Genomic DNA, 24,570 nt, shown 5'->3' with positions numbered 1-24,570 from the left:
AAGCCTCCCCGTGTGGATTCACAGATTCCCAGGCCAGAAGGGACCGTGGTGATCACCCAGTCTGGCCTCGTGCAGGGCACCCAGGCCGTGTGACTGCCCTGAATTAACTTCGTGAGGCCTGACTGCTCCGGGGCAGCGCACAGATTTCACGCCCCGGTGAGGCCTCAAGGAGCTTTAACTCTCTGGCTGGGCTCCCAGCAGCACGCTGAGTCTCTAGTAGAGCCGGGAGGAAATCGGAGTTCCATCCCGCGGGACGGGCCAACATTCCGCCCTTTGGTTTTGCCCCAAATTGACATTTTAATTTGGAAATGTCCGAACGTAGCGTTTTTATTTGCTTGGTTTGACAATGAACTGCCTCTGCCTGAGCTGCCGCGGGCCTCAGGAGAGTTCATAGACTCCGAAAGAGCAAGGCCAGAACAGACCATTGCGATCAGCAAGTCTGACCTGCATGACACAGGCCAGAGGACTGCCCCATAGTAATCCCCAGAACAGATCTTTTACCCAATCTCAATTTAAAAATTGTCCATTTCTCAACATCCTTCCTGAATTGTGGGCACCAGGTGTTATTCAGTCACATTCTTCTCTATCGGCTGAGCTCCCTGGCCAGACTACATTTCCCATGATACATTGCAGCCACGGCACTCTTGCAACCCAACCAGAGGGGGCACTGTGGTGCATCATGGGAAATATACGCCACGCAGAAAGCCTGGTCCATAGGCACCAACAAACCGAAATGTTTTGACCCCACCTGAAACAATTCTGCATAACTGGAAGTTAACCAAAAGTTAGGAGGTGGCCCGTCGCATGCTGTCAGGAGCAGGGACCAGGCTGCCTTCGCTGGCCGGTTTATGGACAGACCTTCAGCCCTGGTCCAGGCTGGTGATTTATGAGAGTTATTAACGTCATCCCCGTTTTCACAGCACCACTCACTGCGCAACCTGAGTCCCACTCTGTTCAACAGGTCCCAGCCCCCAATTCAGCCGCCAGCCTCCCCACCAATTCTCCCCCTTCGGGCCACGCCTATGCACAGGGCAGAATTGGCTGCGTGTAACCCACGTTAACACCATGTGGCTCTTTGTCCCCCTCTAGCAGCTGGTCCATATGAAGAGCTTCCCGGAGGCTCATAGCTCAGGAGCTAGTAGCTCATGCATTTACCTGCAGAGGTGCCAGGTTCAATCCCTGCAGAAAACCCAGCCGTTGCTACCTGCCCATTCAATTCAACCAATGCACTTTTGTACAGCAGGCAAGTCAATGAGGCCCAGACACCTGCGTGGGTATCATAAGAACGGCCAGACTGGGTCAGACCAAAGGCCCATCTAGCCCAGTATCCTGTCTGCCGACAGTGACCAATGCCAGGTGCCCCAGAGGGAATGAACAGAACAGGGAATCATCCAGTGATCCATCCCCTGTCGCCCATTCCCAGCTTCTGGCAAACAGAGGCTAGGGACACCATCCCTGCCCATCCCGGCTAGTAGCCACTGATGGACCTGTCCTCCATGAACTTATCTAGTTCTTTTTTGAATCCTGTTATAGTCTTGGCCTTCACAACATCCTCTGGCAAGGAGTTCCACAGGTTGACTTGTGTTGTGTGAAGAAATACTTCCTTTTCTTTGTTTTAAACCTGCTGCTATTAATTTCATTTGGTGACCTCTAGTTCTTGTGTTATGAGAAGGAGTAAATAACACTTCCTTATCTATTTTCTCCACACCAGTCATGATTTTATAGATCTCTGTTAAATCCCTCTTTAATCGTTTCTTTTACAAGCTGAAAAGTCCCAGTCTTATTAATCTCTCCTCACATGGCAGCTGTTCCATACCCCTAATCATTTTTCAGAGTAGCAGCCGTGTTAGTCTGTATCCGCAAAAAGAACAGGGGTACTTGTGGCACCTTAAAGACTAACAAATTTATTTTAGCATGAGCTTTCGTGAGCTACAGCTCACTTCTTCGGATGCATAGAATGGAACACACAGACAGGAGATATTTATACATACAGAGAACATGAAAAGGTGGAAGTATGCATACCAACAGGAAAAGTCTAATCAATTGAGATGAGCTATCATCAGGAGGAGGAAAAAAAAAACTTTTTGAAGTGATAATTAAGATGGCCCATAGAAGGTGTAAGGAGAACTTAACATAGGGAAATAGATTCAATTAGTGTAATGATCCAACCATTCCCAGTCTCTGTTTAGGCCAGTGTTAATTGTATCTAATTTGCATATTAATTCAAGTTCAGCAGTTTCTCTTTGGAGTCTGTTTTTGAAGTTTTTTTGTTGCAAAATTGCCACCTTCAAGTCTGTCACTGAGTGGTTAGAGAGGTTGAAGTGTTCTCCCACTGGTTTTTGAATGTTATGATTCCTGATGTCAGATTTGTGTCCATTTATTCTTTTGCGTAGAGACTGTCCGGTTTGGCCAATGTACATGGCAGAGGGGCATTGCTGGCACATGATGGCATATATCACGTTGGTAGATGTGCAGGTGTACGAGCCCCTGATGGCGTGTCTGATGTGATTAGGTCCTATGATGGTGTCACTATATCTACCAACGTGATATATGCCATCATGTGCCAGCAATGCCCCTCTGCCATGTACATTGGCCAAACCGGACAGTCTCTACGCAAAAGAATAAATGGACACAAATCTGACATCAGGAATCATAACATTCAAAAACCAGTGGGAGAACACTTCAACCTCTCTAACCACTCAGTGACAGACGTGAAGGTGGCAATTTTGCAACAAAAAAACTTCAAAAACAGACTCCAAAGAGAAACTGCTGAACTCGAATTAATATGCAAATTAGATACAATTAACACTGGCCTAAACAGAGACTGGGAATGGTTGGGTCATTACACTAATTGAATCTATTTCCCTATGTTAAGTTCTCCTCACACCTTCTATGGGCCATCTTAATTATCACTTCAAAAAGTTTTTTTTTTTCCTCCTGCTGATGATAGCTCATCTCAATTGATTAGACTTTTCCTGTTGGTATGCATACTTCCACCTTTTCATGTTCTCTGTATGTATAAATATCTCCTGTCTGTGTGTTCCATTCTATGCAGCCGAAGAAGTGAGCTGTAGCTCACGAAAGCTCATGCTAAAATAAATTTGTTAGTCTTTAAGGTGCCACAAGTACGCCTGTTCTTTTTGCTAATCATTTTTGTTGCCCTTTTCTGAATCTTTTCCAATTCCAATAGATCTTTTTTGAGATGAGCCGACCACATCTGCATAATATTCAAGATGTGGGGGTACCATGGGTTTATATAGAGGCAATATATTTTCTGTCTTATTATCTATCCCTTTCTTAATGATTCCCAACATTCTGTTCGCTTTTTTGACTGCTGCTGCACATTGAGTGGATGTTTTCAGAGAACTACCCACAATGACGCCAAGATCTCTTTCTTGAGCTAATTTAGACTCCATCATTTTCTATGTATAGTTGGGATTATGTTTTCCAATGTGCATTACTTTGCATTTATCAACATTGAATTTCATCTGCCATTTTCTTGCCCAGTCATGCAGTTTTGTGAGATCCGTTTGTAGCTCTTTGCAATCTGCTTCAGACTTAACGCACTTAACTGCGAGCAGAACCCAACTGGACACCTTTAAGGAGAAGCAGAACCCAACTGGAGTGGGGCACCTTTAACCCACACAGGTTTATAAAGCCTCAGTAAGCCCGTTTCCCTGGCCCTCGGCCTAGGATTGATGCACAAAGCAACAGCCACCCGCAGAGGCTGCTTGTTTTCCTCCTCTGAGAGCCAGCAGCTCCCTGTTAGCGGCCAGCCAGGCTCACACCCAGGGTCAGTGGGGGAAGGCGGCTCCTGCTCACCTCGTCTGCCAGGAAGCGGAGCTTCTGCAGGAAGTTCTGCACCAGCTTCAGCTTGTCCCTCATCGTGTTCTTCTTCACCTGCGACCGCAGGGTCTTGGCTTGCTGGCCCATGTTCTCCTGCAGGTACAGTGTCGGCAAGCGAGCGGTAAAAGGACCAGAGAGAAGGGAAAAAGACAGGGCAGGTCTGCATGCAGTGAGGAGGGGTGGAAGGACGGTGCCTCAGTTTCCCCATCTATAATAAGGGGATGGTGATGCCGACTTCCCAGGCAGTGAATTCGTTAACGCCTGTAAGTGCAGGAAGGAGCTACGCCAAGGGACAGAGAAAGTCGCCCTAGTGCAAGGGGCTGGCGTGGCAGCCCTGGACACCTCTGTGCAGTGATTAGGGACAGCCTGGGAGGTAACAGGGCAAGTCTCTCCCCTGTTCACCGCGGGAGCGCAGCTCCCATACTCCATACGGTCCTGGAGGCTGCCAAGCAAGAGCCAGGAGAGCCAGGAGCAGCGGTGGGTAGCTGGGCTGCCAATCCCATTTCACGGATCACCACCAGCAGGTACGGCTTCCCCCTTGCGCACTGGGCTCCATATCCCATTGACAGCACCCAGAGACACGCCCCCTACCCCTCGCTGACCTTTCACCCCGCCCCACCCGCCAGGTGCTCTCACCAGCTCCCGCATGCAGGATTTGAGCCGCTCTCGGTCCAGTCGGGTCCGGGCAGAGAGGCTCTGGTCTTTGTTGGCGAGGGTCACAAAGCGGCTGGCGGGGGAGAGAGACACATCGTCAGTCCCGTGGGGCTCAGGAGAGGAGAGACAGCGGCCGAGGGCGGGGGAAGGGCGTGAGAGGGATGGAAGTGGGGCGCCGGCCACGCACAGGGTGAATTTCACCCAGTGGGGACAGACCAGGATGCCTCCAGCAGGATCCCCGCTCCCAGCCAAGGATCTGTGCAGCAGGTAGATCGCCTAGCCGCCACCAGGCCCTGTCAGCCGCCCTGCAATACAGCTAACGGTCACTGGCTTAATGGCACATGCTGCTGGGGGATGCCCCGTGTACAAGGCTGTAACGCTCACAGGGCCCTGGTGGCTGAGTCCTTGAGACTTTCCGCTGTCTCTCTGCCTCGCTCCCTTCCCCCTTCCAACTCACAAGCATCCGCTGCTCAGCTCCTCCAGGACCCCTCGGAGCCGGCGCTCAGGGTGCGGCTTCTCGGTCTTGATCATCTCCTGCACGTCGTTGAGCCCCTCCTCCTGGAAGGGCGAGGAGAGAAGGAGGCGACGTGTCACCGGGGCAGGACAGAACCGCAGCTCCCCTGGGGAGAGCCACGTTGGGCTGGCGAAGCGCCAGCGAGAAGCCCCTTCCCCTCTCTCTTCTGGCCCGGGGCGGGGGAGTCAGGGGGGCCCTGTTCAGTAGCCCAGCCAGCCAGGTACAGCTGGCTCACACAGTCAGAGGAGACCAGTTCTGGGCCTTCTCTGGGGCTTTTCCCCAGCGACTTCACACCTCCTTGGGTGGGGCTTCTGGGACGTCTCCGTGGGGATCCCTCACCGTTAGGCTAACGAGGCCAGTCTCTGGAGCTTTCTGCTCTCCCTCAGCTTCGAGCTGCAACTAGGGCTGCCCCCCGCATCCCTCTGGACCCAGGGTCCTGGGCTTTGGCTCCCTGCGCGGCTGGGTTCACCAGCGTGGTCCCTGCGATGGGACCGTTCATGCACAATGAGCAGCTGCAGGGTGCAGACACAGATGTCCATGCAGGGGAACTAGGTGTGGTGTCCGCTGCCCCCCTGGGCTCCTGGTCCCCTGGGAGCCCTGCCCCATCCTCGGACTGACCAGCTTGTCCGCGATCTTGTCCATGATGTTGGCGTTGTAGAGCCTCCGCCTCTGGTCCTGCCACCAGCTCTTGATGTAGATGCAGGGCTTCTTCTCGAAGTACGGCAAGTGGAAGTAGTTCCTGCAGGGAAGGGAGGAAGGAGACCCCGGAGCGTGAGCGCACCTGGCAGGGAACCGCCGGCGTCCTGACAGGCCCGCAGAGGACAGCGTGAGGGCGCTGATGCCGCACAGGCTTGCACGGTGCCCAGCATGGAGCGCACGGTGGATGGGAGTGGAGGTCACACTAAGTGCTGGAGGCCTCTTCCAAACCCACTGAAGTCAACAGAAAGACTCCCATAAACTTCAGGGGGCTTTGGGCCGGGCCCCAGGATCAGACCATTGCCCTGAGCAGAAGGAAATTGCTGGTTGCTCGCTTGTAAATAGCCTCATTCATAGGTTCAAAGATCCCAAGGCCAGAAGGGACCGTTGTGATCATCTGGTCTGACCTCCTGTATAGCACAGGCCAGAGACCGGCCCCGGAATAATTCCTAGAGCAGAGCTCTTAGAGAAACATCCGATCTTAATTAAAAACTTGTCAGTGGCAGTGAATCCAACGCGACCCTTGGTAAATTGGCAATTACCGTCACCGTCACGCATCTATGCCTTCCCACGAGAATCTGTCTAGCTTCAACTTCCAGCCATTGGATCCTGTTAGACTTTTCTCCGCTACACTGAAGAGCCCAGGATTAAATATTTGTTCCCCATGTAGATGCTTATAGTCTGGGATCAAGTCACCCCTTAACCTTCTCACTGCTAAGCTAACTAGGAGCTCAACCTATCACTGCAAGGCAGGTTTTCTATTCCTTGAAATATTCACGTGGCTCTTCTCTGGTCCCTCTCCAGTTTATCAACATTCTTCCTGAACTGTGAGCACCAAAACTGGACCATTGTGATCGTCGGGTCTGACCGCCTGGATAGCACCAGCCAGAGAGCTGCCCCATAGTAGCTCTGGTGTAAGCTCCAGCAGATCTTTTCGAAAATTATCCAAGTGTCATTGAAAATTTGCCAGCGACAGAGAATCCACCCAACCTTTGGCAGATTGTTCCAATGGTTAATTACTGTCAGAGTCAAGAACTTGCACCTCGAGAGCAGGAGAAGAGGTGGAGTGTGGACAGAGAATAGACAAGGTAGAGGGATCATAGAATCCTAGAATCTCAGCGTTGGAAGGGACCTCAGGAGGTATCTAGTCCAACCCCCTGCTCAAAACAGGACCAATCCCCAGCTAAATCATCCCAGCCAGGGCTTTGTCAAGCCTGACCTTAAGGAAGGAGACCGACACTAAGGGAGGAAGGACTGCCCAGTGGTTAGAGTGCTAGCTTGGGTCTCAGGAGATTTGGGCTCCGTTCTCTGCTCCAGCAGAGATTCCCTGGATCAGTCAATTAGTCTCTCTGGGCTTGTCTATACTGCAGTCAAACACCCACAGCTGGCCTGTTTCGGCTGTGTGCTGGAGCACAGATCAGAAGGGACCCTTCAAAGCTGCCCGGAGCTCCAGCAGCTTCTCTGCCTGGAGGGCCTAACCTGTTTTCCTGTAACCCTGCTGATGGCTAAGAAGGCAGTATCCCCGTCTCAGTTTGAAGCGCCAAACTCACCCGATACTGCACTGTAGTGTATCCTAATGAAGCCAGCAGGGTGGGAGGAGCCCAGTCACTCTGCTTCCCCACCGCCTGGGAGGCAGGAGACCCCAAATTCTGTTCGATCTAATTACACACCACAAGGGTCCCCCCTCTTTTATCTTCCACCCCCCAACCTTCAGCAACACCCCATCCCATTGGCCAGCCAGGCACACTTGCCTGTCAGTGATCAGGGGCTTCATTGGCTGAGTCGAGGAGACGGAGACCAGCTCCCCGTCATCATCGGCTTCGTCCTCACTCGAGTGCTGGAGCAGCTCGGAGTCCTCCTGCTCGCCGTCCCCGCCCTCCTTCTTCTTCTTCAGGCTGGGCTTGGCCATGCCGTCGATCTGGTTCCCATAGTTGCCTTGGGAAGAGGGTGGCGAAAGGAAACCCTTACCCTCTCAGCCCACCATGGGTGGGACTCGCCCCAGGTCCATCAGACGCTGTGGATTTAGGATGGGGAGGAATTTCCCCCAGGGATCCTGGGGAGGTCAGGGAGGTACAGCGACCGTGAACACTGACCGGGGTTCATATCCCAGACCCCTGAACATCTTCTCTCCCTCCTTGGTATTTATTTAACCCCAGGATGGGTTGCACCAAGTTCTCCAGAGCTAAAGGCAGGAACCACCACAGCTTGAGCTTGATGACTTCCGGTCCGTCTACACCACTGCAGCATGTGTAGACCTGCCTGAGCGAGCTTTGCTGGAGCTACTTCCAGCAGCAATAGCAGTGAAGCTGGGGCAGCCTGGACCACTAGCCACTTACGTACATAGCCCGGGTCTCAGGTGGACTTCCCCAGCCCGTGCTGCCGTGGCTTCACCGCTACCGTTATTGGAGCTAGCAAGATCAAAACTAGTTCAGGTATGTCTACACGTGCTGTGGCTTCACCTCTGATTGCAGTGTAGACAGACCCTACGTCTGCCAGCGGGGAGGCCTGTCGTCATGTGCGGATCAGGCCTGGTGGGTTACGTTTACCCCCCATAGAACGTGGTGATCATATTCTTTCTAGTGCAGCGAAGGTGTGTGTCAGCCTGCCTGGCTTTGTCACGTGTTAGCGTAGATACGGAGCCAACCAACCCTCTTGACAATGGAGGATTCCTTTGGCCCTCGATACTGCATCCTGGGCCATGGGCCTTCTCCTGGGATTTCATCGACTCCATTGATTGAAACCCATTTCACAAAAATACCAACCTATTGTGACCTCAAAGTTGATGGGTTTGTCCCCGATCTTCCTGTCAATCATGGTTGCCTCCAGAAAGGCTCCAAAGAGAAAGAACTCTTCCATTTTGCCAGTGCAGTTCTGCAGGCGAAAGTACTGGCTGTTAACATGGCGGGAGGGGGCGTTAGGGACTGGCTGAACTGGCTGATGCAACTACAAGGTCCCTCTACATAGCAGTTGGGAAGCCTGCAAATTGGCAGTGTGTTTTGGTACCCACAGTAGCTCTCAGTTCAGGGAGGCAGTTTTGTTGGTTTCCAGTGGACTTTATTGCCAATAAAAGATGCCAGATCCACAGCTCTACAGACTGAAGGGCTGCGTTTATTCACAGCATGAGCAGCAGCAACCCAAGCTGCACTGCTAATGTACCTTAATCTTGATCTGTGGCGCACCCCTCTGGTTGATAGAGGGTAGCTTAGTCTCTCTTAGGCCTTCCGGCCGTGCTGAGATTGGTTATGAGATAAGAACAGAGCTGGATGAATAACAGGCTTCTCAGTTTGTTTGCAATTTAAAAAAAAATCATTTTGGGTCGGACCAAAAATGAACATTTTGTGAAACTTTTCATGACCTGAAAGGTAAAAATCCCAAACGCTTCAGGTCCCACAAAACGTTTTGGTTTTGATTTGGAATATTTTTCAAGGTTTTTGATTTAAAGAAAAGAAATAAAGGAAACTTTGAAACCAAAAGGCGTTTTGAGCTGAAAATGGCAATGTTTCATTTCAAAAAGTCTGAAACAAAAGGACGCCATTGTTCAGAATTGGTTCTTAGTTTCTTTCTCCCTCAACGACCATTCAGTGAAATCAACACAAAATGGCAAAACGTTTTGGGTTTGCCAAATCTACATTTTTTTTTTTGGCCGAAAAAAATGTTTTTGTCGAAAAATGTCGTTCACCTCTCGATACGGAGCCTTTCACTGCTTGGTTGCTGGTTCAATCCCCACCAAGAGGTGGTGGTGGGGGCGGAGCGGACACACAGCTGTCACCGCATGAAGGCTGTTTGGTAGCCGTGTGAAACAAGGGTCTCTGGTGACCTGTTTCTAACAGGACCGATGTCTCCAGATCCCAGAAACCACCCCATGGCTGGCACTAACTTTCCCTGTTGGTAGCTGTCCCAATAGGGGCCGGGGTTGGAATGACACAGAAACGGCCCATCTCTACAGGGATGGCAGGACTGCCCCGCCCCAGGCTTGCTGCACTGAGAGACAAGGGGTGAACAGGCCTTGGCGGGGTGAAGCAACCTGACCGTCAACTCTTAAGATGTGGCACGGGAGCCGGCTAGGGAAAGTCGGGTTGACTCACGTCAGCGACCGGCGTGGTCTGCTCCACTTGCACCTCGGTGGAGCTGGTGATCTCCGGGTTGCTGGTATCCAGGATCTCCACAGCGAGGCTGAGGAGGAGCCGGGCGCGGAAGGAGACGCCCTCGCCCAGGCCTTCGTTCAGGTCCTGGTGCTCGTCCATCAGGGTGTAGTTCCGGGTGGAGCCATACATGTTCACCCAGGCTGGGCCGAAGGTGGGCAGGAAGCCTGCAGCAGAGAGAACACGCCTGGTGAACGGGGTGAGGGCAGTGCAAACCCCAGGAAATGGCCTCACCTGAGTGGCGTGGGCGTGGAGGTCTGTGTGAATGTGCACAATTGCACCGGTGTGTGCTCTGACGTGTGCCCAGACGTGTGCGTGTGAACACAGGCTGCCGGTGCACAAATACCACTGCCTATTATCACGCTGACCAATATCATCTCACCCTTTCCTGTGCTCCCCCACCTGCCTGTCTCCATCTGCTGCCTCTCATCTTACACTTGGCTGGTTAGTTCTCTGGGGCAGGGTGGACTTTTGTTCTGCGTTTGTACAGAGCCTAGCACCGATTAGGGTTCAGAGGTGCTACGGTAATACAAACAACAACAACAAGGTGGAGGGTATTAGATTTGCACCTGCCTGTGGCAGAGCTTGTGAAAGTGACTAGTGGGTTTGGGATGTCTTACAAGGGCCTGATTTGCAGAAGATGGGTGCGCAGCGCTTTCTGAAGCGAGGCCTCTCAGGCCGGGCACCCAGGCGCACTAATCTCTAGACTGAAGGGAGAGGTAAGTGGTGCCTACGCCGTCATGTCGGCCCTTTCCAGCAGGGTGGAGGATCAGCCCCCAGGCTCTACCTTTGTCCCCTTCGTTGGAGATCTTGCGCAGGTCGATGAAGTGGGTGCCGATGGCCATGTCATTGACCTTGTCCGAGTCCCGGATCTGGACTTTGAGCCGCTTGCACAGAGGGGGGAACATCTCCGTGAAGATGACCTGCTCGTTCCACAGGGGCTCATAGCTGCTTTTCTGCACTGACGTTTTCCCCTGTCGGATGGGAAGAGCGGGAGCAGGATGGCGGAGTGGCCTAGGCAACCTTCGCCTGTTGCCCCTGCCGGTGGTAACCAACGGACCATGCACTGAGCCAGTGATTCCCCCTCCCAGCATAAGCAATGGGACCTTCCCATGACTGGTGACTATCGCAAAGTGCTCAACAACATTGTTCACGGTGTTTGGACACAACAGAGGAACGTGGCAAACGGGGAAGCTTTGCCCGGTGATTGCCTCTCCCAGGGGATCTCCCAGTGCCACAGCTCAGCAAGTAGCCCGCTTACCTTCTGCCCTGCAAACAGCACCTGGACGTAGGGGTCTACCAGATCCTTGTTCTCCCCAATAAGTGCCTTCTTCACGTTGGCCATGAGGCTGGTGTTCATGCGGGGCAGCCCCTCCGCACGGTAGATCTTGATGTAGAAACGGGCCCACTGCCGCTCTGGAGGGACGCCGTCCGGAAGAAGCAGGTTCCTGCAACATGGACACAGGCAGGCAGGGCTGGAGGTGATCACTGGGCCCGAGGGGAGGAGTTGGCTAGTCACGCCGTGGTTGAGGGACCGACTCTGGGGGCGAGACTTTTAGAAGTGGGAACAGCTTCCCCTGCACGTTCTGCCGTCTGAAGAGCGTCGATGGGTGACCACGTCTGGAGCCTACTTGGCTTCATTGCTACATCTCTGCCAACCCCCCGATTCAGCATGGAGACCGGCCGTTTTATGCAGGGCTCCCCATGGATCTGGCCTTGCAATGCATGTGACCAATGGGCTGGATCTCATGAACAGGTTCTCATCCATCTGGCCTCTGGCCTTGCTATTTATTTCTACCCTGAGATCTGTCCAGGGATAAGTTGCTTAAAGGGGTGTCGTTCTGAATGGGCAATGACCAGAACGCCCCCGCCAGTGGGGGAACACCCCCGCTAGCGCGACCTCCCACGCACCGAGCAGAGGATGCCATTTCCTCAACTAAATGGCATCTTCCATGTAGCGTGACCATCACGCTGAGCAGAGGACGCCCTTTTGAGAACAAAACGGCATCCTCCGTGTGGCAAAAGTGCCAGAATGCCGCTCCGGCCCCTCTACGGCTCAGCAAGTTATTTATTTTATTTATTTACATCACTATGTTGTCTGGGGCAAGGCGGGGGTAACTTCCTGGCTACAGCAGTGGACAGCACTACCTGCTGGGCAAAAATGGGCTGGCTTGCGCCCTCAGTCACCCCTCTGCAACCTCAGTGATGTCAGATGGGGCCAGAATAAAGCCTGGGGTGGTTGCAGCACATGGCGTGGGATGTCCCTTCTAGCTGGTTGCCGGGGATGCCGTATAACCAGGGGGATGCTAGGTAACCAGACAGGGACCCGGGGTTTGGCTTTAAAGGCCACAGGCACTGCTAGAGCCATTCCATTGGTCTGTGGGGCTGAACTAAGTTTTGAACCTCATGGACTTTTCTCCCGAGGATTTTGTAGGGATTTTCAGTGCTCTGCATTGACCCCTCTGCAGGCTTCCCACCCGTGTCCCCCACAGACCCAGGCCAGCATTGGGAGTGGCAGGACAGCTTCCCTGCAGTACTCTGCCAATGAGTTTAAGCAGGGTCTGAATGAACTCTCTCCCGACAGCTAGTTCAGGAGGGGAGAGACTTTAGGAGCAAACTGCATTTACATGAACACACCTACTCTGCATAGGTATCCAGCAGACAGGAGCTGTGGAGCTCCAAGTGATCAGCTTTGGCTGGTGTTGGGTTACAAATCACTTTAGTGCTGAGTGCAGGGATAGTGAAATGCTGTTACTAATGTTGTTATCTTCCTAGTATGACTAAAGGGGAGCAGAACTGTGCTGAGCTTGTCCCAACTGATGGGTCACCCTCAGCTGAAGGAACTTGCTAAGCCAGGGGCTTGAATGCCCAAGGCCTGTGACCATAAGAGGGGTAGGGACAGGTGTTTCAGACAGGATATGGGAATTCTGCTAAAGGTTTTTGGTCAGGTTTAAGCTATTTCTACCCACTGTTAAAAAATAAAGCTAAATAGGCTTCCTTAGGAGACTTTTGTTACGTTAAAGTGCTCAAATAGGAGCTGACGTCACTTGCAATGGGGCAGTGTTTCTGCCCAGCCTGCACAGAGCTGATAATCACTAAGAGATGGATGTGTAAAGGTCACAGCAGAGAAGCAGGTGGCAGCAGAAGGTGACTGACAGTCGGACAGTGAATGAGCAGCTGGTGAGGCTGCCAGGAACTCATCCATGTGCACCTCTGAGCCCTGGGTGCTCACTGGCCAAGGGCAACCACTGTGAGTGGGGTGCAGTGAGGGAGGAGAGGGGGTTATAGTAAAGGAACTGTTGTTGGTTGTAGCACTCAAGAACATGAGGCAGAAGGCTCTGCCCCAGGCACTCCGGGGTGGGCGTCCTGCTCACAGTGTTATGATTATGAATCCCGCTTGTGGCATTTTCCCTAATTAATGTCAGGTGACTTCCCTCCTTTAATTAAAAGTTTCTTTTCTACACTCAGACTCTGTGCTTGTGAGGGGGAAGTGTTGCCTCTCTGAGGCACCCAGGGTTGGTGTATAAATTTCCCAGGTTACTGGGTGGGGGCTCGAGCCAGTTCTGTGTTGTAGTGTTGAAAAGAAACCCCTTGCTATTGAACCTGGCACTGACTGCTGCTGGCTCCACCTGGCAGAAGCTACAACAACCCCCTTTTCTAGAGGGGAAGGCAGCCTCCCTGGCCCCACAGTCCTTGGCATCTTTGCTGAGGCTGCCAACAAGGTGGCCTGCTGGAGCAATGGTTTAACCTCTCAAAAGTGTTTTGCCAATGGACACCAACTTGGCTGTCAGTCATGACAGCTCTGAGCTGGATTGGAACTGGTGACCTAGCAGTGGAAGCCCTGTTACAAATCATAGACTATTAGGGTTGGAAGGGACCCCAGGAGATCATCTAGTCCAACCCCCTGCTCAAAGCAGGACCAATCCCCAAATAGCCCCCTCAAGGATTGAACTCACAACCCTGGGTTTAACATGCCAATGCTCAAACCACTGAGCTATCCCTCCCCCAAATCCCTGAAACCCATCAATCTACCCCATGGGGATCTGCGGCACAAGGCTGGTCCATGAACCGTGAGAGACGGCAAATGTTTGGAGGTGGCTGTGGCAAGCTGGAAGACAGACAAAACCCAACAGGTAGGGAAAACATGCGGCTAATTCTAATGCGGTGAACCTGGCTCCGCACCGCCTCACCCCTCGATGTCGTCCTCATCTGTCTCGTTGGCTTTGTGCGGCGTCTTTATGTTGTCCCCTTTCCCCACCACAGCGACGTCACACTTCAGGTACCCTTTCAAGCCAGCCGTGATGTCCTCGGGGTCGGACAGGATGGCCCATTTGTGGTAGAACTGGTGCTCTGGAAGCCAGGAGGCAGGGAAAGTCAGTCACCAAAAGAAAGTTCAGGGGTTATTTATGGGTAGGAAACTGTCCGACCCTTTTCTGCGTCCTCCATGTGGGCGTGAGGAATACAGATGGCGCTCCATGCTTTCTATGCTCAAAATCTTTCTCAAAGGGGAAAATCCCAATGATCTAGCCTGTAAAATCAGGGCTGCCCCGGGTGGGGGGGGCAAGTGGGGCAATTTGCCCCAGGGCCCGGCCCCCGCAGGGGCCCCCACGAGAGTTTTTCGGGGCCCCTGGAGCGGGGTTCTTCACTCGCTCCGGGGCCCCGGAAAACTCTCGCGGGGCCTGGGCCCCTGGAGCTTCTTCCGCTCTGGGTCTTCGGCAGCAGTTTGGTGGTGGGGGGTCCTTCCGCTCCGGGGTGGAAGGACCTCCCTCCGCCGAATTACCGCCGAAGCGGGACCTGCCGCTGAAGTGCCGGGTCTTCGGGGCACTTCAGCGGTAGGTCCCGAATTACCGCTGAAGCGGGGGTCCCCCGCTGCAGAAGACCCCAGGGCCCCTGAATCCTCTGGGCGGCCCTGTGTAAAATACTAGCTGCCTGTAATCTGAAGCTCTCCTGAGCCCACTCCAATGCCTATATATTTTGAGAGCTATATCGGGTTTTGTGAAGTGCTCATAGCTTCTCAGTGGAGGCAATACCCATATGATAGATAAACCGTGGAGTGACCTTATCAAGTGCATTTTTCACACCCTTTTGCTTGTTTCACCTGCACTCTGCCCACCAATCCAGCTCAGCCGGGACAACCACTAACACACTAACGCTGCTGTCAGTTTAAAAAAAAAATCAATCTGCCACAAACAGGTTTCCTCAGACCCCGCCCCAAACGTGCCATTTCTCCCCAGTTTCACACCGGCCAAGGTGCCGGATGGGTGAGATTCATTCCTGGACAAGAGGCAGGGTGGTGGGCCACTGTCTTGTGAAGTGCAGCAATTAGCGACGGGAACTTCCTGGGGCCTGATTCTCGAGTACACCTGATGGTCCGGGCCCTTTCACGGTGCAAGAGCAGAGTGAAAGGGCCATGGCCTACAGGAAAGCCAAGTGCGGAGCCTTTTCCAATGGGATACAACCTTTGACGTATTGTGACTTATTGCGCCTTAAAATTGCACCATTATTCTGTATAGAAAAAAAGTAATTTTAGGCCCTTTTTAGAGGTTTCTTAAATGTGTTAGCTATGACATATCTCCTTCCAAGGCAAGCCCACTGTGACTCCTGGGTCTAGATAAGCCCTGCGATTCAGGGATCACTTGATGCCAACTGGCGGAAGGTCTAAGTGGTGTGTAGGGGTTTATAGGGATCCCCTGGAGCTGATGTCTACATAACAATGGGCCAAAGGGTGGAATGTGAGGTCTCTCCCAACAGCTAGTCATCACGGAACATAGGTAAGGATCCTATTTAACAAGTTAAGTATCTATACTGAAAACTATGCTCTTAAGGTACGTAAGTTAAGACAGGTCAGCTGAAGGTGACAAACAGGTTCTGTTCAGGCAGGGTTAGGAGACACTTATCTCTCCTTGGCTGACCATTGTGCATGTTGTGTCTTAGGATGTAAGGCTCTTTGCATACAGAGCCATCAGCTTATCAAGACTGCGGAGACAAGAGATCTCAAAGTTTCCAGGAAGGAAGACACAACAGGAAAATTGCAGAATTAGTCAGATAGATCAGGAGAATGCAAGGGAATACATGGTTTCCTTCCCCCAGGAGACGAGCTGAGAACGTAAAAAGGGATCACAGCCAACCTGGCAGAAAAACAGTGGGAAAAAGATTTTGAGTGAGCTAAACATCCTTAGAGAAGACGTATCGGGGGGTAGCCGTGTTAGTCTGTATCCACAAAAACAACAAGGAGTCCGGTGGCACCTTAAAGACTAACAGATTTATTTGGACATAAGCTTTTGTGGGTAAAAAACCCCACTGAAGAAGGGGTAAAAACCTCACTGAAGAAGTGGGTTTTTTACCCACAAAAGCTTCTGCCCAAATAAATCTGTTAGTCTTTAAGGTACCACTGGACTCCTCGTTGTTTTAGAGAAGACGGTGTCTTGTTAGTTAAGTCTAGACTCTAGAAGGCGTATTATGATTTTAGTTTAGATGTAACCAATTGTTTCCAATACTTCTACCTACTTGCAATAATTTCTCTCTGTTCTTTGTTAAATAAGCGTATGCTTGTTTTCACAATAAACATTGCTAAGCCCTGTATGCAGTGCAGTTGTAGCCGGGGCGGTCCCAGGGTGGGTGAGGGAATATCTTTTATTGGACTGACTTCTCTCCCCAACAGAAGTCAGTCCAATTAAAGATATTCCCTCACCCACCTTGTCTCTCTAATATCTCAGTGCTGCTAGTGATCCGGAGATGTGACTGCTAAGCAGAGGCGCCCTCGGCCTAGTTTGACATAAGTAACTTGCCTCGTTTCTCAGTTGGCATCACTGGGAAGGTGAAAGGAAGGTTAAGCTGTAAATAGGGAGTTAGGAGGTCTGTGCTCGCTAGGAAAAGCAGCTAGGGACTATGGACAAGAGAAACCTGGGATGCAAAGCTCAGGTTTCACATGCACAGCACATGGCCAGAGCATGCTGTGCAGGGACTGGTTCCTGCCAAGTAGCCAAGCCCAGCATGTGTGGTGTAATGTAGAGCAGCGTTTCTCAAACTGGGGTCCGCGGGCCCCGCTGATCAACTCCTCCTCCTCCCCGCTCTCTCCCAGTGCCTCTTGCAGGCTGGAGAACAGCTCGTCCACGGTGTGCAGGAGCTGCTGGGAGGAGCGGGGACGGGACTCACTCAGGGGAGGGGGTGGAATCATGTCCGGAGCCGCTGGCTCTGCTGATCAACTCCTCTGCCTCCCCCCTAGTGCCTCCTGCACACCGGGGATCAGGTGTTCAGCGGCATGTAGGAGGTCCTGGGAGGGAGGGGGAGGAGCGGGGACGGGACACACTCAGGGGAGGGGGTGGAAAGAGGTGGGAAAGAGGAGGGGCGGGGGGAAATGGGGGGCAGGAAGAAGTGAGGCAGGGGTGGGGCCTTGGGGGAAGGGGTGGGGTGGGAGCAGGGCCTGGGGCTGAGCGGGGGGCCTGGGGGTCCGTGAAAATTTTTAAATCAAAATGGGGATCCTCAGATTGCTGAAGTTTGAGAAGCGCTGATGAAGAGCAATTGCAACACAGTGTGTAAATATCTCGAAAGGAAGAGCTGTCTGGAACTTCGGATGTGTGGTACGTCCTATACCCACCCCCGATGCTTGAGTCTGATCAGCCCAGTGAAGCTTTGCTATGTGCCAGATAAAGGCACCGGACAGAGGAGCTCCAGAGGCAAAGGGAGTGTTCTGGATCCCAGCGAGCTGGACGAAGTGTCCTCCCAGAACTGGACAAGGTGTTCTGGGGAAGCCGAGCGGGAAAGGTCTCAGAGGGGATCCCAACAGGTGTCCTAGTCCTTTGGGAACAGCGTATCTGTAAATACGGGGAGTGTCCAGTGGACCAGGGGCCGGGTGCTCCAGGGGATGCTTGGCGGGCTCAGGGTGTGCCTATTGCTAACCTGTGGAGGGACAGCACAGCCCGTGTTGGGTGGGTGGGGTGCGCTCGAATTGCCGGGGGCTGGTGGATTCGGGGACCTGAGCCTGGCAGGTGGTAGTGAGGTGCCTTGCAGCCCTGGACAGCCCCGAGAAGCGTCACCACCCTGCTTTGCCAACTGGAGGGACGGGCCAAATGAGTCCCAATAGTAACATTTCTTGTTCAGAGGAGAAAGCAGACGGGGCAACATTTCCTTGACAGGCCTATCAAACAGCTTCCTCCGTCACTGACGGGGCAGAAACGAAACACGCCGTGGGACGGGGGCGGCCCGAAGGTTTTGTCGGCACATCGCTCATGAGCACGGCAGCCATCCCGAACGAGCGCTGACAAAGCCTTACGCCCCCCTCCCCTTCTCTCCATTTCAACTGACCCCTCTGTTAACGACGTGGGGTTTGAGCACAGACGTTTCCCCAGCCATGAACTCCCCCTCCCCAAGCCACTGCTACGTACCAGGCTGCGTGTAAACAGTCCCAACATCCATTTTGAAGGAGCCCACCAAGGTCCCACTGCGCAAGAGGTTCTTAGAGTGGATGACCTTTCAACCAACAAAGGCACAAGCGAGTCAGTACGCGCAGAGCTACTGCGCCGCCCCCAAGCCCAGACGTGTGGGGAGTGGGGCAGCAGGTCCCAGAGCGAGGATTCAGCCTCCCAGATCTGGGAACGTCATAAACGAGATGGGTACGTGGGGGGGGAGTTTCTCTGAGTCTCTCTTGAGCGTGTGCCCACAGACGGCGAAACCCAGCGTCTCTGCCGAGGACTGGAATGGCAGGGGGATGCTGAGCGGCGTGTGACCGGACTGGAAGGACTGGAAGAGCAGGATGGGGCTAAGGTGAACCGGCTGGGAGCGAGGTGCTGAGACCGGAACTGCAGCATGTGCTCTAGTCTACAAGCGAGCCCTGCATGGGTGTACCCAGGCCTGGAATAACGGAGGGCCCTGGACTAGCAGAGGGGGCTGGGGGCCAGGACAGAGGGGCACCGGCAAAGCTCTTGGTCAGGGAAGCTTGCACAGTGGCTGACAGCGGCATCCCCCAGCTCCTTCCTGAGCTCTCCTTCCCTGCAAACGCCACAGGCAGGTGAAACGGGCTCTTTCCACCAATACTCGGAAAGGGCAGTGAAAGGGCACACTTGCTCACTCATGCACGCGCACATGCCTCGCACGCACACGCTCATGCACTCGCTCGTGCACGCTTACCGACAGTTTGATGATTTTGTCGAACATGACGTCCGGGGGCACGTGGAAATCAAAGACGAAGTACTGCAAAGGAAAGGGAAGCCGTAAGGGAGGGGGAACAGAGGGAGGGAACGTCAAAATGGCTGCCAACGACCAGCCCTCGCTACCAGAGACAACCGTCACATGGGACTGGCTCTGGGCGGCAGAAGTTGCTGGGGAGGTGGGACTGGGGGGCGGAAGGGGGGGGTGGAAGGAAGATCCAAATCACCTTAGAAAATGACAGCGTTTGTGGTCAAATGGAATGGAAAATATGATCCACAATGAAAACTGGGTAAATGGGACGAGGGTCAGTAAATTCAGCCTAGATCAAGCGACCAGACGAAGCACTCCAAGGCATTGGGGTTTTGCCCATCCTGGTTGCACAGGTGCTGTCGGGGCAGGTGGGATCCGGTTCTGAATTCCGTCCCCCTGACCCTGTCAGGAAGCAGGGCCTGCAGCAGAACCAGGCTCAGGGGGACCCAACGAGCCATGGGTGGCCTGCAGCAGGCTGCCCGATGGGGAGGAAGCGTCAGCAGACAGGCTGCTCAAAGCATTTGCCCCTGGCTCCGATAGCGCTTCTGCTGCTTGTTTCCAGCCTTTCCTCACTCCAGTTCTGACATCTAGGACCTGCGGCTGCAGAACCACCAGGCAAGCAACAGCGCCAGGCCGTCACCCAGCGGCAGCTGTAACTAGCTCGCGCTCTACTGCCCATGACTCACGGTGGACACAGACCACAGGAAGTCCTGCCTCAAGGGTTGTGACAGGCAGCAGCCTCCTGTCTCCTTATTGGCTCCCAAGGGGTGGTCCAAGATGTGTCCACACAACACGATGGATCTCCTGCATATGCCAGGACCAGCCCTACTCCTGAACTGGCTTCAGGCTTGATTTGAACTTTGCCTCCTGACCTGGACCCTGAAACCTGACTTGAACTCAGACCCTTGGCGTCGACCCTGGCCTGGAACCTGACGGCAAACTCCTCCGCTACTCCCAGCCTCAGGTTTGACTCTGCTCTGACCATTGGTCCTGACTGCCCTTCTTAGGATCCTAAGCCTGGGCTCTGATTCCTGGCTATTGACTCCTGCTCCAACCACTGGCGTGACTGCCCATGTCCCAGGCACTCACAGACCCATCCCGAACTCAAGGACACGTATGTTCAGAGTGGACGGACCCTGGGCCAGGCACTGCCTCGTTCGCATGGAAAGCCCACAGCCAAGCAAGCCACTTTCTGTAGTGCTGGCATGCTTTGAAGAGCCAACACTCTGCTGGAACGTGGGGCAGGCCCCACGGCCTCTCCTGCCCCGGCCAGCTAGCCCCACCAGGTCCATGGAGCAGTACAGGAGGGGCATTTAATCTCAAGTATTTGGCTCGTTAGTCAGCAAGGCAGCACTTCTCCAAGCCCAGGGTATTGCCAGTGAGGTGTCCTGTGACTATCAGTGGCTAGATCCCACCTTTATCTTCCGCTAACCCTGACCCAAGAAGGCAAACACCCAGCTCAGCGGTCCCTTCATCTGCCTACAGCCAAGGCGTGTGGCTCAGCACTCCGAGCCCGGAGCCAGGTCTGGGGAGAGGCCAGCTCACCTCGTTGTAGTAGGGGCAGTTGGTTGACTCCTTCATGGATGTGTATTTCTTCTCTTCCCCCACCTCCACGCACACCACGGGGTCCATGTTCAGCCCTACCAGCTGCCGGGCCTCGATGACTGTGATGCTCACCTGGGGAGGGGAGATAGGGACACCCACCCTTGTGAGAGCCGGGTTCATCGCTTCTCCGCGGTACCCACTGGCCTGCATCCGCCTGCTGATGTGAAATCACTGCTAGCGGGGAGATGCCAGAGCAACAGCCCTGGAGACCCCAGGCAGGGTCAGCTCCCCTCCCCCCATGCTGCTGATGTCCTCACACCCTGGTCTGGAGGCCCGGGCCTGTCCTCTGAGGCCTGGTCATGAAGTTGCTCTCATTTCACTAATGGAGTGAAGTTAAACCGATTTAGCTCGGCCAGTGCGGCTCTGCATATGGACACTCTCCACTGGTTCACACCCGGGTCACACTGGTTTAGGGACTGTGGTCCTCAAATGTAATTGATTTCCTACAATTTTTAGGTGTTCAGCAAAAGCCTGTTTGTTATGGAAAATAGATCTACTGAGCGTTAGCAAACAAGCCCCATGCGCCCCTTGACTGCGTTTTGTCGTTGCCAGCTCTTCTACGCCTCAGAGATGAGCCCTTCTAGACTAAGTCCCGTCTCCACGCTATCGTGATCTCCATTCCAGACTACGCTGTGATGCTGCACCCCATAATGCTTTATGGAGATATGCGTATGCCATGTAACATATCTCTGTGAAGGTTGTGATCTACTGAATCTATTCATCCTATTTGTGTGAATGAATCATTTTTGTGTTGGAAGTTATGAATATTGGCTGTGTACTTGTTTGATTTTAAGTAGCCTTAGTAAGGCATTTGGTCAGCTTCTTGAGAAAGGAATGTACAAGTTAAGTGCCCAGTCAAGGAACACTTAATGGATAATGGACCTTGGAAGACTCCAACCGACCTAAGAAGTCTACCTGGGGACGTTCAAGGTAGCATGTGAGCAATGGCTACTGCCTGTAAAGTTCTGAGTCATGCATGGACATGTGACTTGCCCATGTGACTCCAAAACTCCATCTTGTAGCTGGGATTCTACACGGGGGAGGGAGGGGTGTCCACCCACAAGAGAGAAACTATATAAAGTCCTGGGAGACCCCTCCATCTGGTCTTCAGCTGGCTCAAGAGACAGCCTCTCCACCCCCAAAGGATACCTGAAAGAAACTAGAACAAAGGACAGTAACCACAGGGGTGTGAGTGATTGCTGGACCCAGGCTAGAAGGAGGCTAGTCTGTAAACGAAGCTTATTGGAACAGCTCTGAGGGTGAGATTTTATCTATCACTTTCTTACTGTATTAGGCTTAGACTTGTGTGTTTTATTTTATTTTGCTTGGTAATTCACTTTGTTCTGTCTTATTCCTTGGAACCACTTAAATCCTACTTTCTGTATATAATAAAATCACGTTTTACTTATTAATTAATCCAGAGTATGTATTAATACCTGGGGTGGGGGGCAAACAGCCGTGCATATCTCTCTATCAGTGTTATAGAGGGCGGACAATTTATGATTTTATTCTGTATAAACTTTATAGAGGGTAAAATGGATTTATTTGGGGTTTGGACCCCATTGGGAGCTGGGTACCTGAGTGTTGGAGACAGGAGCACTTCTTAAGCTGTTTTCAGTTAAGCCTGCAGCTTTTGGGGGACATGGTTCAGATCTGGGTCTGTGTTTGTAGCAGGCTAGCGTGTCTGGCAAACCAGGCAGGGCACTGAAGTCCCAAGCTGGCAGGAAAAACAGGCTTAGAGGCAGGCTCAGCACATCGGGTGGCAGTCCCAAAGGGGTGTCTGTGACCCAACCCATCACATACGCCACGTCTCCCTTGCTCTTGCAGGATCGCAACGATCTCCCAGCTGGCCTGCCTGCATTTTCCATCTCTTGCTTGCGACTGGTTCAGAATTTACCAGCAAGCTGCATTTCCCCTGTACCCCCTGACACTTCCATTACCCCAGCTACACTGGCTCCCCGTTAGCCTCATGAGCCGGTTCAGTTTATAATCAAAGCTCTTCAGTTTATGTCTCCATTGTATTTGCCTAATTTTATTTGCGCTGCTGCTCCCGCGTGGGACTGGCAATCCACTGGCGATGCCCTCCTGGGGCATTCTCCCGTTTGGTGGAATGCTCAACAAGTCCACCTGTGGCCGAGCGAGTCACTCGTGTCCCTTTCTCCTGACCAGCTGTGATCTAGACGTTTGAGGGTTCTCTAGGCAGCTGCATGGTATTTGCAAAGGACCACGGATACAATCCAGCCAATCAGTCAGCAGCCAGACTTCTCCAGGACTCCCTGGCATGAGCTGCCCTCCCCAGGCTGTTTCAGAAGGGTCATTCAGAACGACCAGACCCCTAGGTGGGTAGGTGAAGTGCCGTATTCTGCACATGGATAGCTGGGCATTGTCACCCTCTACCAGAAACATGGGGAAGATGGAAACATGGGCTCATGCAGATGTCAGCCCTTTTCTGGCACAGATCTGCTCCTTTAATTCAGAGGATGCTAGAGACCTGGGATTATGGAGGCTGACGGTCCCAAGAGTGAATCCTTGATGGTCTCAATCCTGTGCTCCCTACGGTCAATACATCATCTTGAGAAATCGCCACAGTGACAAGCTCCGGTCTTTAGCCCAGCCGCAGGTCATGAGATGTGGCTTGGTGACTCTCTCCGATAAGGAGGAATAAATAAAGTTTTTGTGGCCACTCACCCAAGCTTTAATGTAATGTTCCCTAGCCCTAAAGGCCTCTCCTTGTAGCTATCTATAACAGACAGGAGCCTGCTTCAGAGGTGTCTGTGTCAGACCCTGGCCATAAGTTACGTCCTGGCCTTTCAGACCAGGGAGTCCCCCCGCAGGCCGGGACAAACAGAAACGAAGACACACTCTGTAAATAAGTGGAACCCTGGGCATCACCCATTTCTGTCCCGCGCCTTCGGCCCCACGGCCTGACCTGCCAGCTGCTCGGTTGGGATGGGGTGGGGCGCGCAGCTCAGCTCACCAGGCGGGGCTGGGCCTCTGCCCCTCCCCTAATCAAAGGACCCTCTCCCAGGCTGCCCGAATGAGTCTTCTCTTCCCTTCTGGAGAACGTCTGGCCTGAGCATCCTCAGCCTTTCCTCAGCCGCTGGCGTGCACCGTTTCCTAGCCCGTCCGCAATAAACTTCCCAACCGGCCTGAGAGCGGCGACGCAGACGGCTGAGTTTGGAGGGTCCCTCAAATGTTCTCAGGGAGTCTCCTCCTCCCCCTCCCTCTTTTAACCTCCCCAGCAGGGCATTCCGGCCCCCTCCCCCCAGCCTCTAGCCCCAGGAGCATGTGGAGGGTAGGAAAGGGGTCACAGTGGCTCCACTTACTTGGTAATCCATTGGCCGGCCAGCACTGGGCTCCATTTTAATGTCAGGCTTTGACCTTTGAAGGGGGGAAAATTAATGGTCATAAAACAAAGAGAGGAACAGCGTATTCTGGCTGCTGCAGATGTGGAGCCCTTGACAAACTATTTGCAAAGTTGTAGAGTCTCTTCCCGCCTCTCTCTCTGGATGTAAGCGATATGAACCCCCACCCTCACCCCCGCCCCGAGTTTTGCCTTCTGCAGGTGGCAAACTATCAGGCAGGTCTTTAAAGAGCCATCACGGTAACAACCCTGGCTCTTCACCCCCCACCCCCAATGCAAGCGGAATGTGCATCTGGACTGTGGGACGTGTGATGTCACTTCCTGTCTCGTATTGGCTCACATCCTTCCCTCACCTCTTATTCGACACATTGGTGGTAACAGCTGTGACCGAAGCCAGAGAAATGGTGTCTGGGTCGAGGCCTCCTCCGAGCCGCATAGCTTTCCGGTCCAGGTCTTCTGTCTCCAGAATGGCAGGTTCATCTGACGGACGCACATGAACACAGACAAAAGAATGAATTTCCCTGGTGCCCGTGTCTCCTCTATATAATAGCGCGTTAAATACCGAACGGCTC

The 24,570-nt window shown here is 53.1% G+C and overlaps 1 protein-coding gene across 1 annotated transcript in view; it reads right to left on the bottom strand.

The window, feature by feature from the left end:
* OTOF (otoferlin) overlaps positions 1–24,570 on the bottom strand; it is a 189,829-nt gene that overhangs the window by 37,819 nt on the left and 127,440 nt on the right. Inside the window, exons 7-21 of the mRNA XM_039532355.1 lie at positions 24,352–24,478; positions 23,961–24,015; positions 20,575–20,706; positions 18,979–19,041; positions 18,237–18,321; positions 14,043–14,202; positions 11,114–11,300; positions 10,640–10,826; positions 9,796–10,019; positions 8,473–8,581; positions 7,462–7,645; positions 5,633–5,753; positions 4,958–5,058; positions 4,483–4,573; positions 3,823–3,939 (exon numbers count right to left, since the gene is read on the bottom strand). Coding sequence (XP_039388289.1) covers positions 3,823–3,939; positions 4,483–4,573; positions 4,958–5,058; positions 5,633–5,753; positions 7,462–7,645; positions 8,473–8,581; positions 9,796–10,019; positions 10,640–10,826; positions 11,114–11,300; positions 14,043–14,202; positions 18,237–18,321; positions 18,979–19,041; positions 20,575–20,706; positions 23,961–24,015; positions 24,352–24,478 — 1,943 coding nt within the window. The remainder of the gene's footprint in view (positions 1–3,822; positions 3,940–4,482; positions 4,574–4,957; positions 5,059–5,632; positions 5,754–7,461; positions 7,646–8,472; positions 8,582–9,795; positions 10,020–10,639; positions 10,827–11,113; positions 11,301–14,042; positions 14,203–18,236; positions 18,322–18,978; positions 19,042–20,574; positions 20,707–23,960; positions 24,016–24,351; positions 24,479–24,570) is intronic.

The sequence above is a fragment of the Mauremys reevesii genome, linkage group 3, assembly GCF_016161935.1.
Source record: "Mauremys reevesii isolate NIE-2019 linkage group 3, ASM1616193v1, whole genome shotgun sequence".
NCBI lineage: Eukaryota > Metazoa > Chordata > Testudines > Geoemydidae > Mauremys > Mauremys reevesii.
The sequence above is the reverse complement of the archived record's forward strand: the minus strand, read 5'-3'. Positions and strand labels throughout refer to the sequence as shown.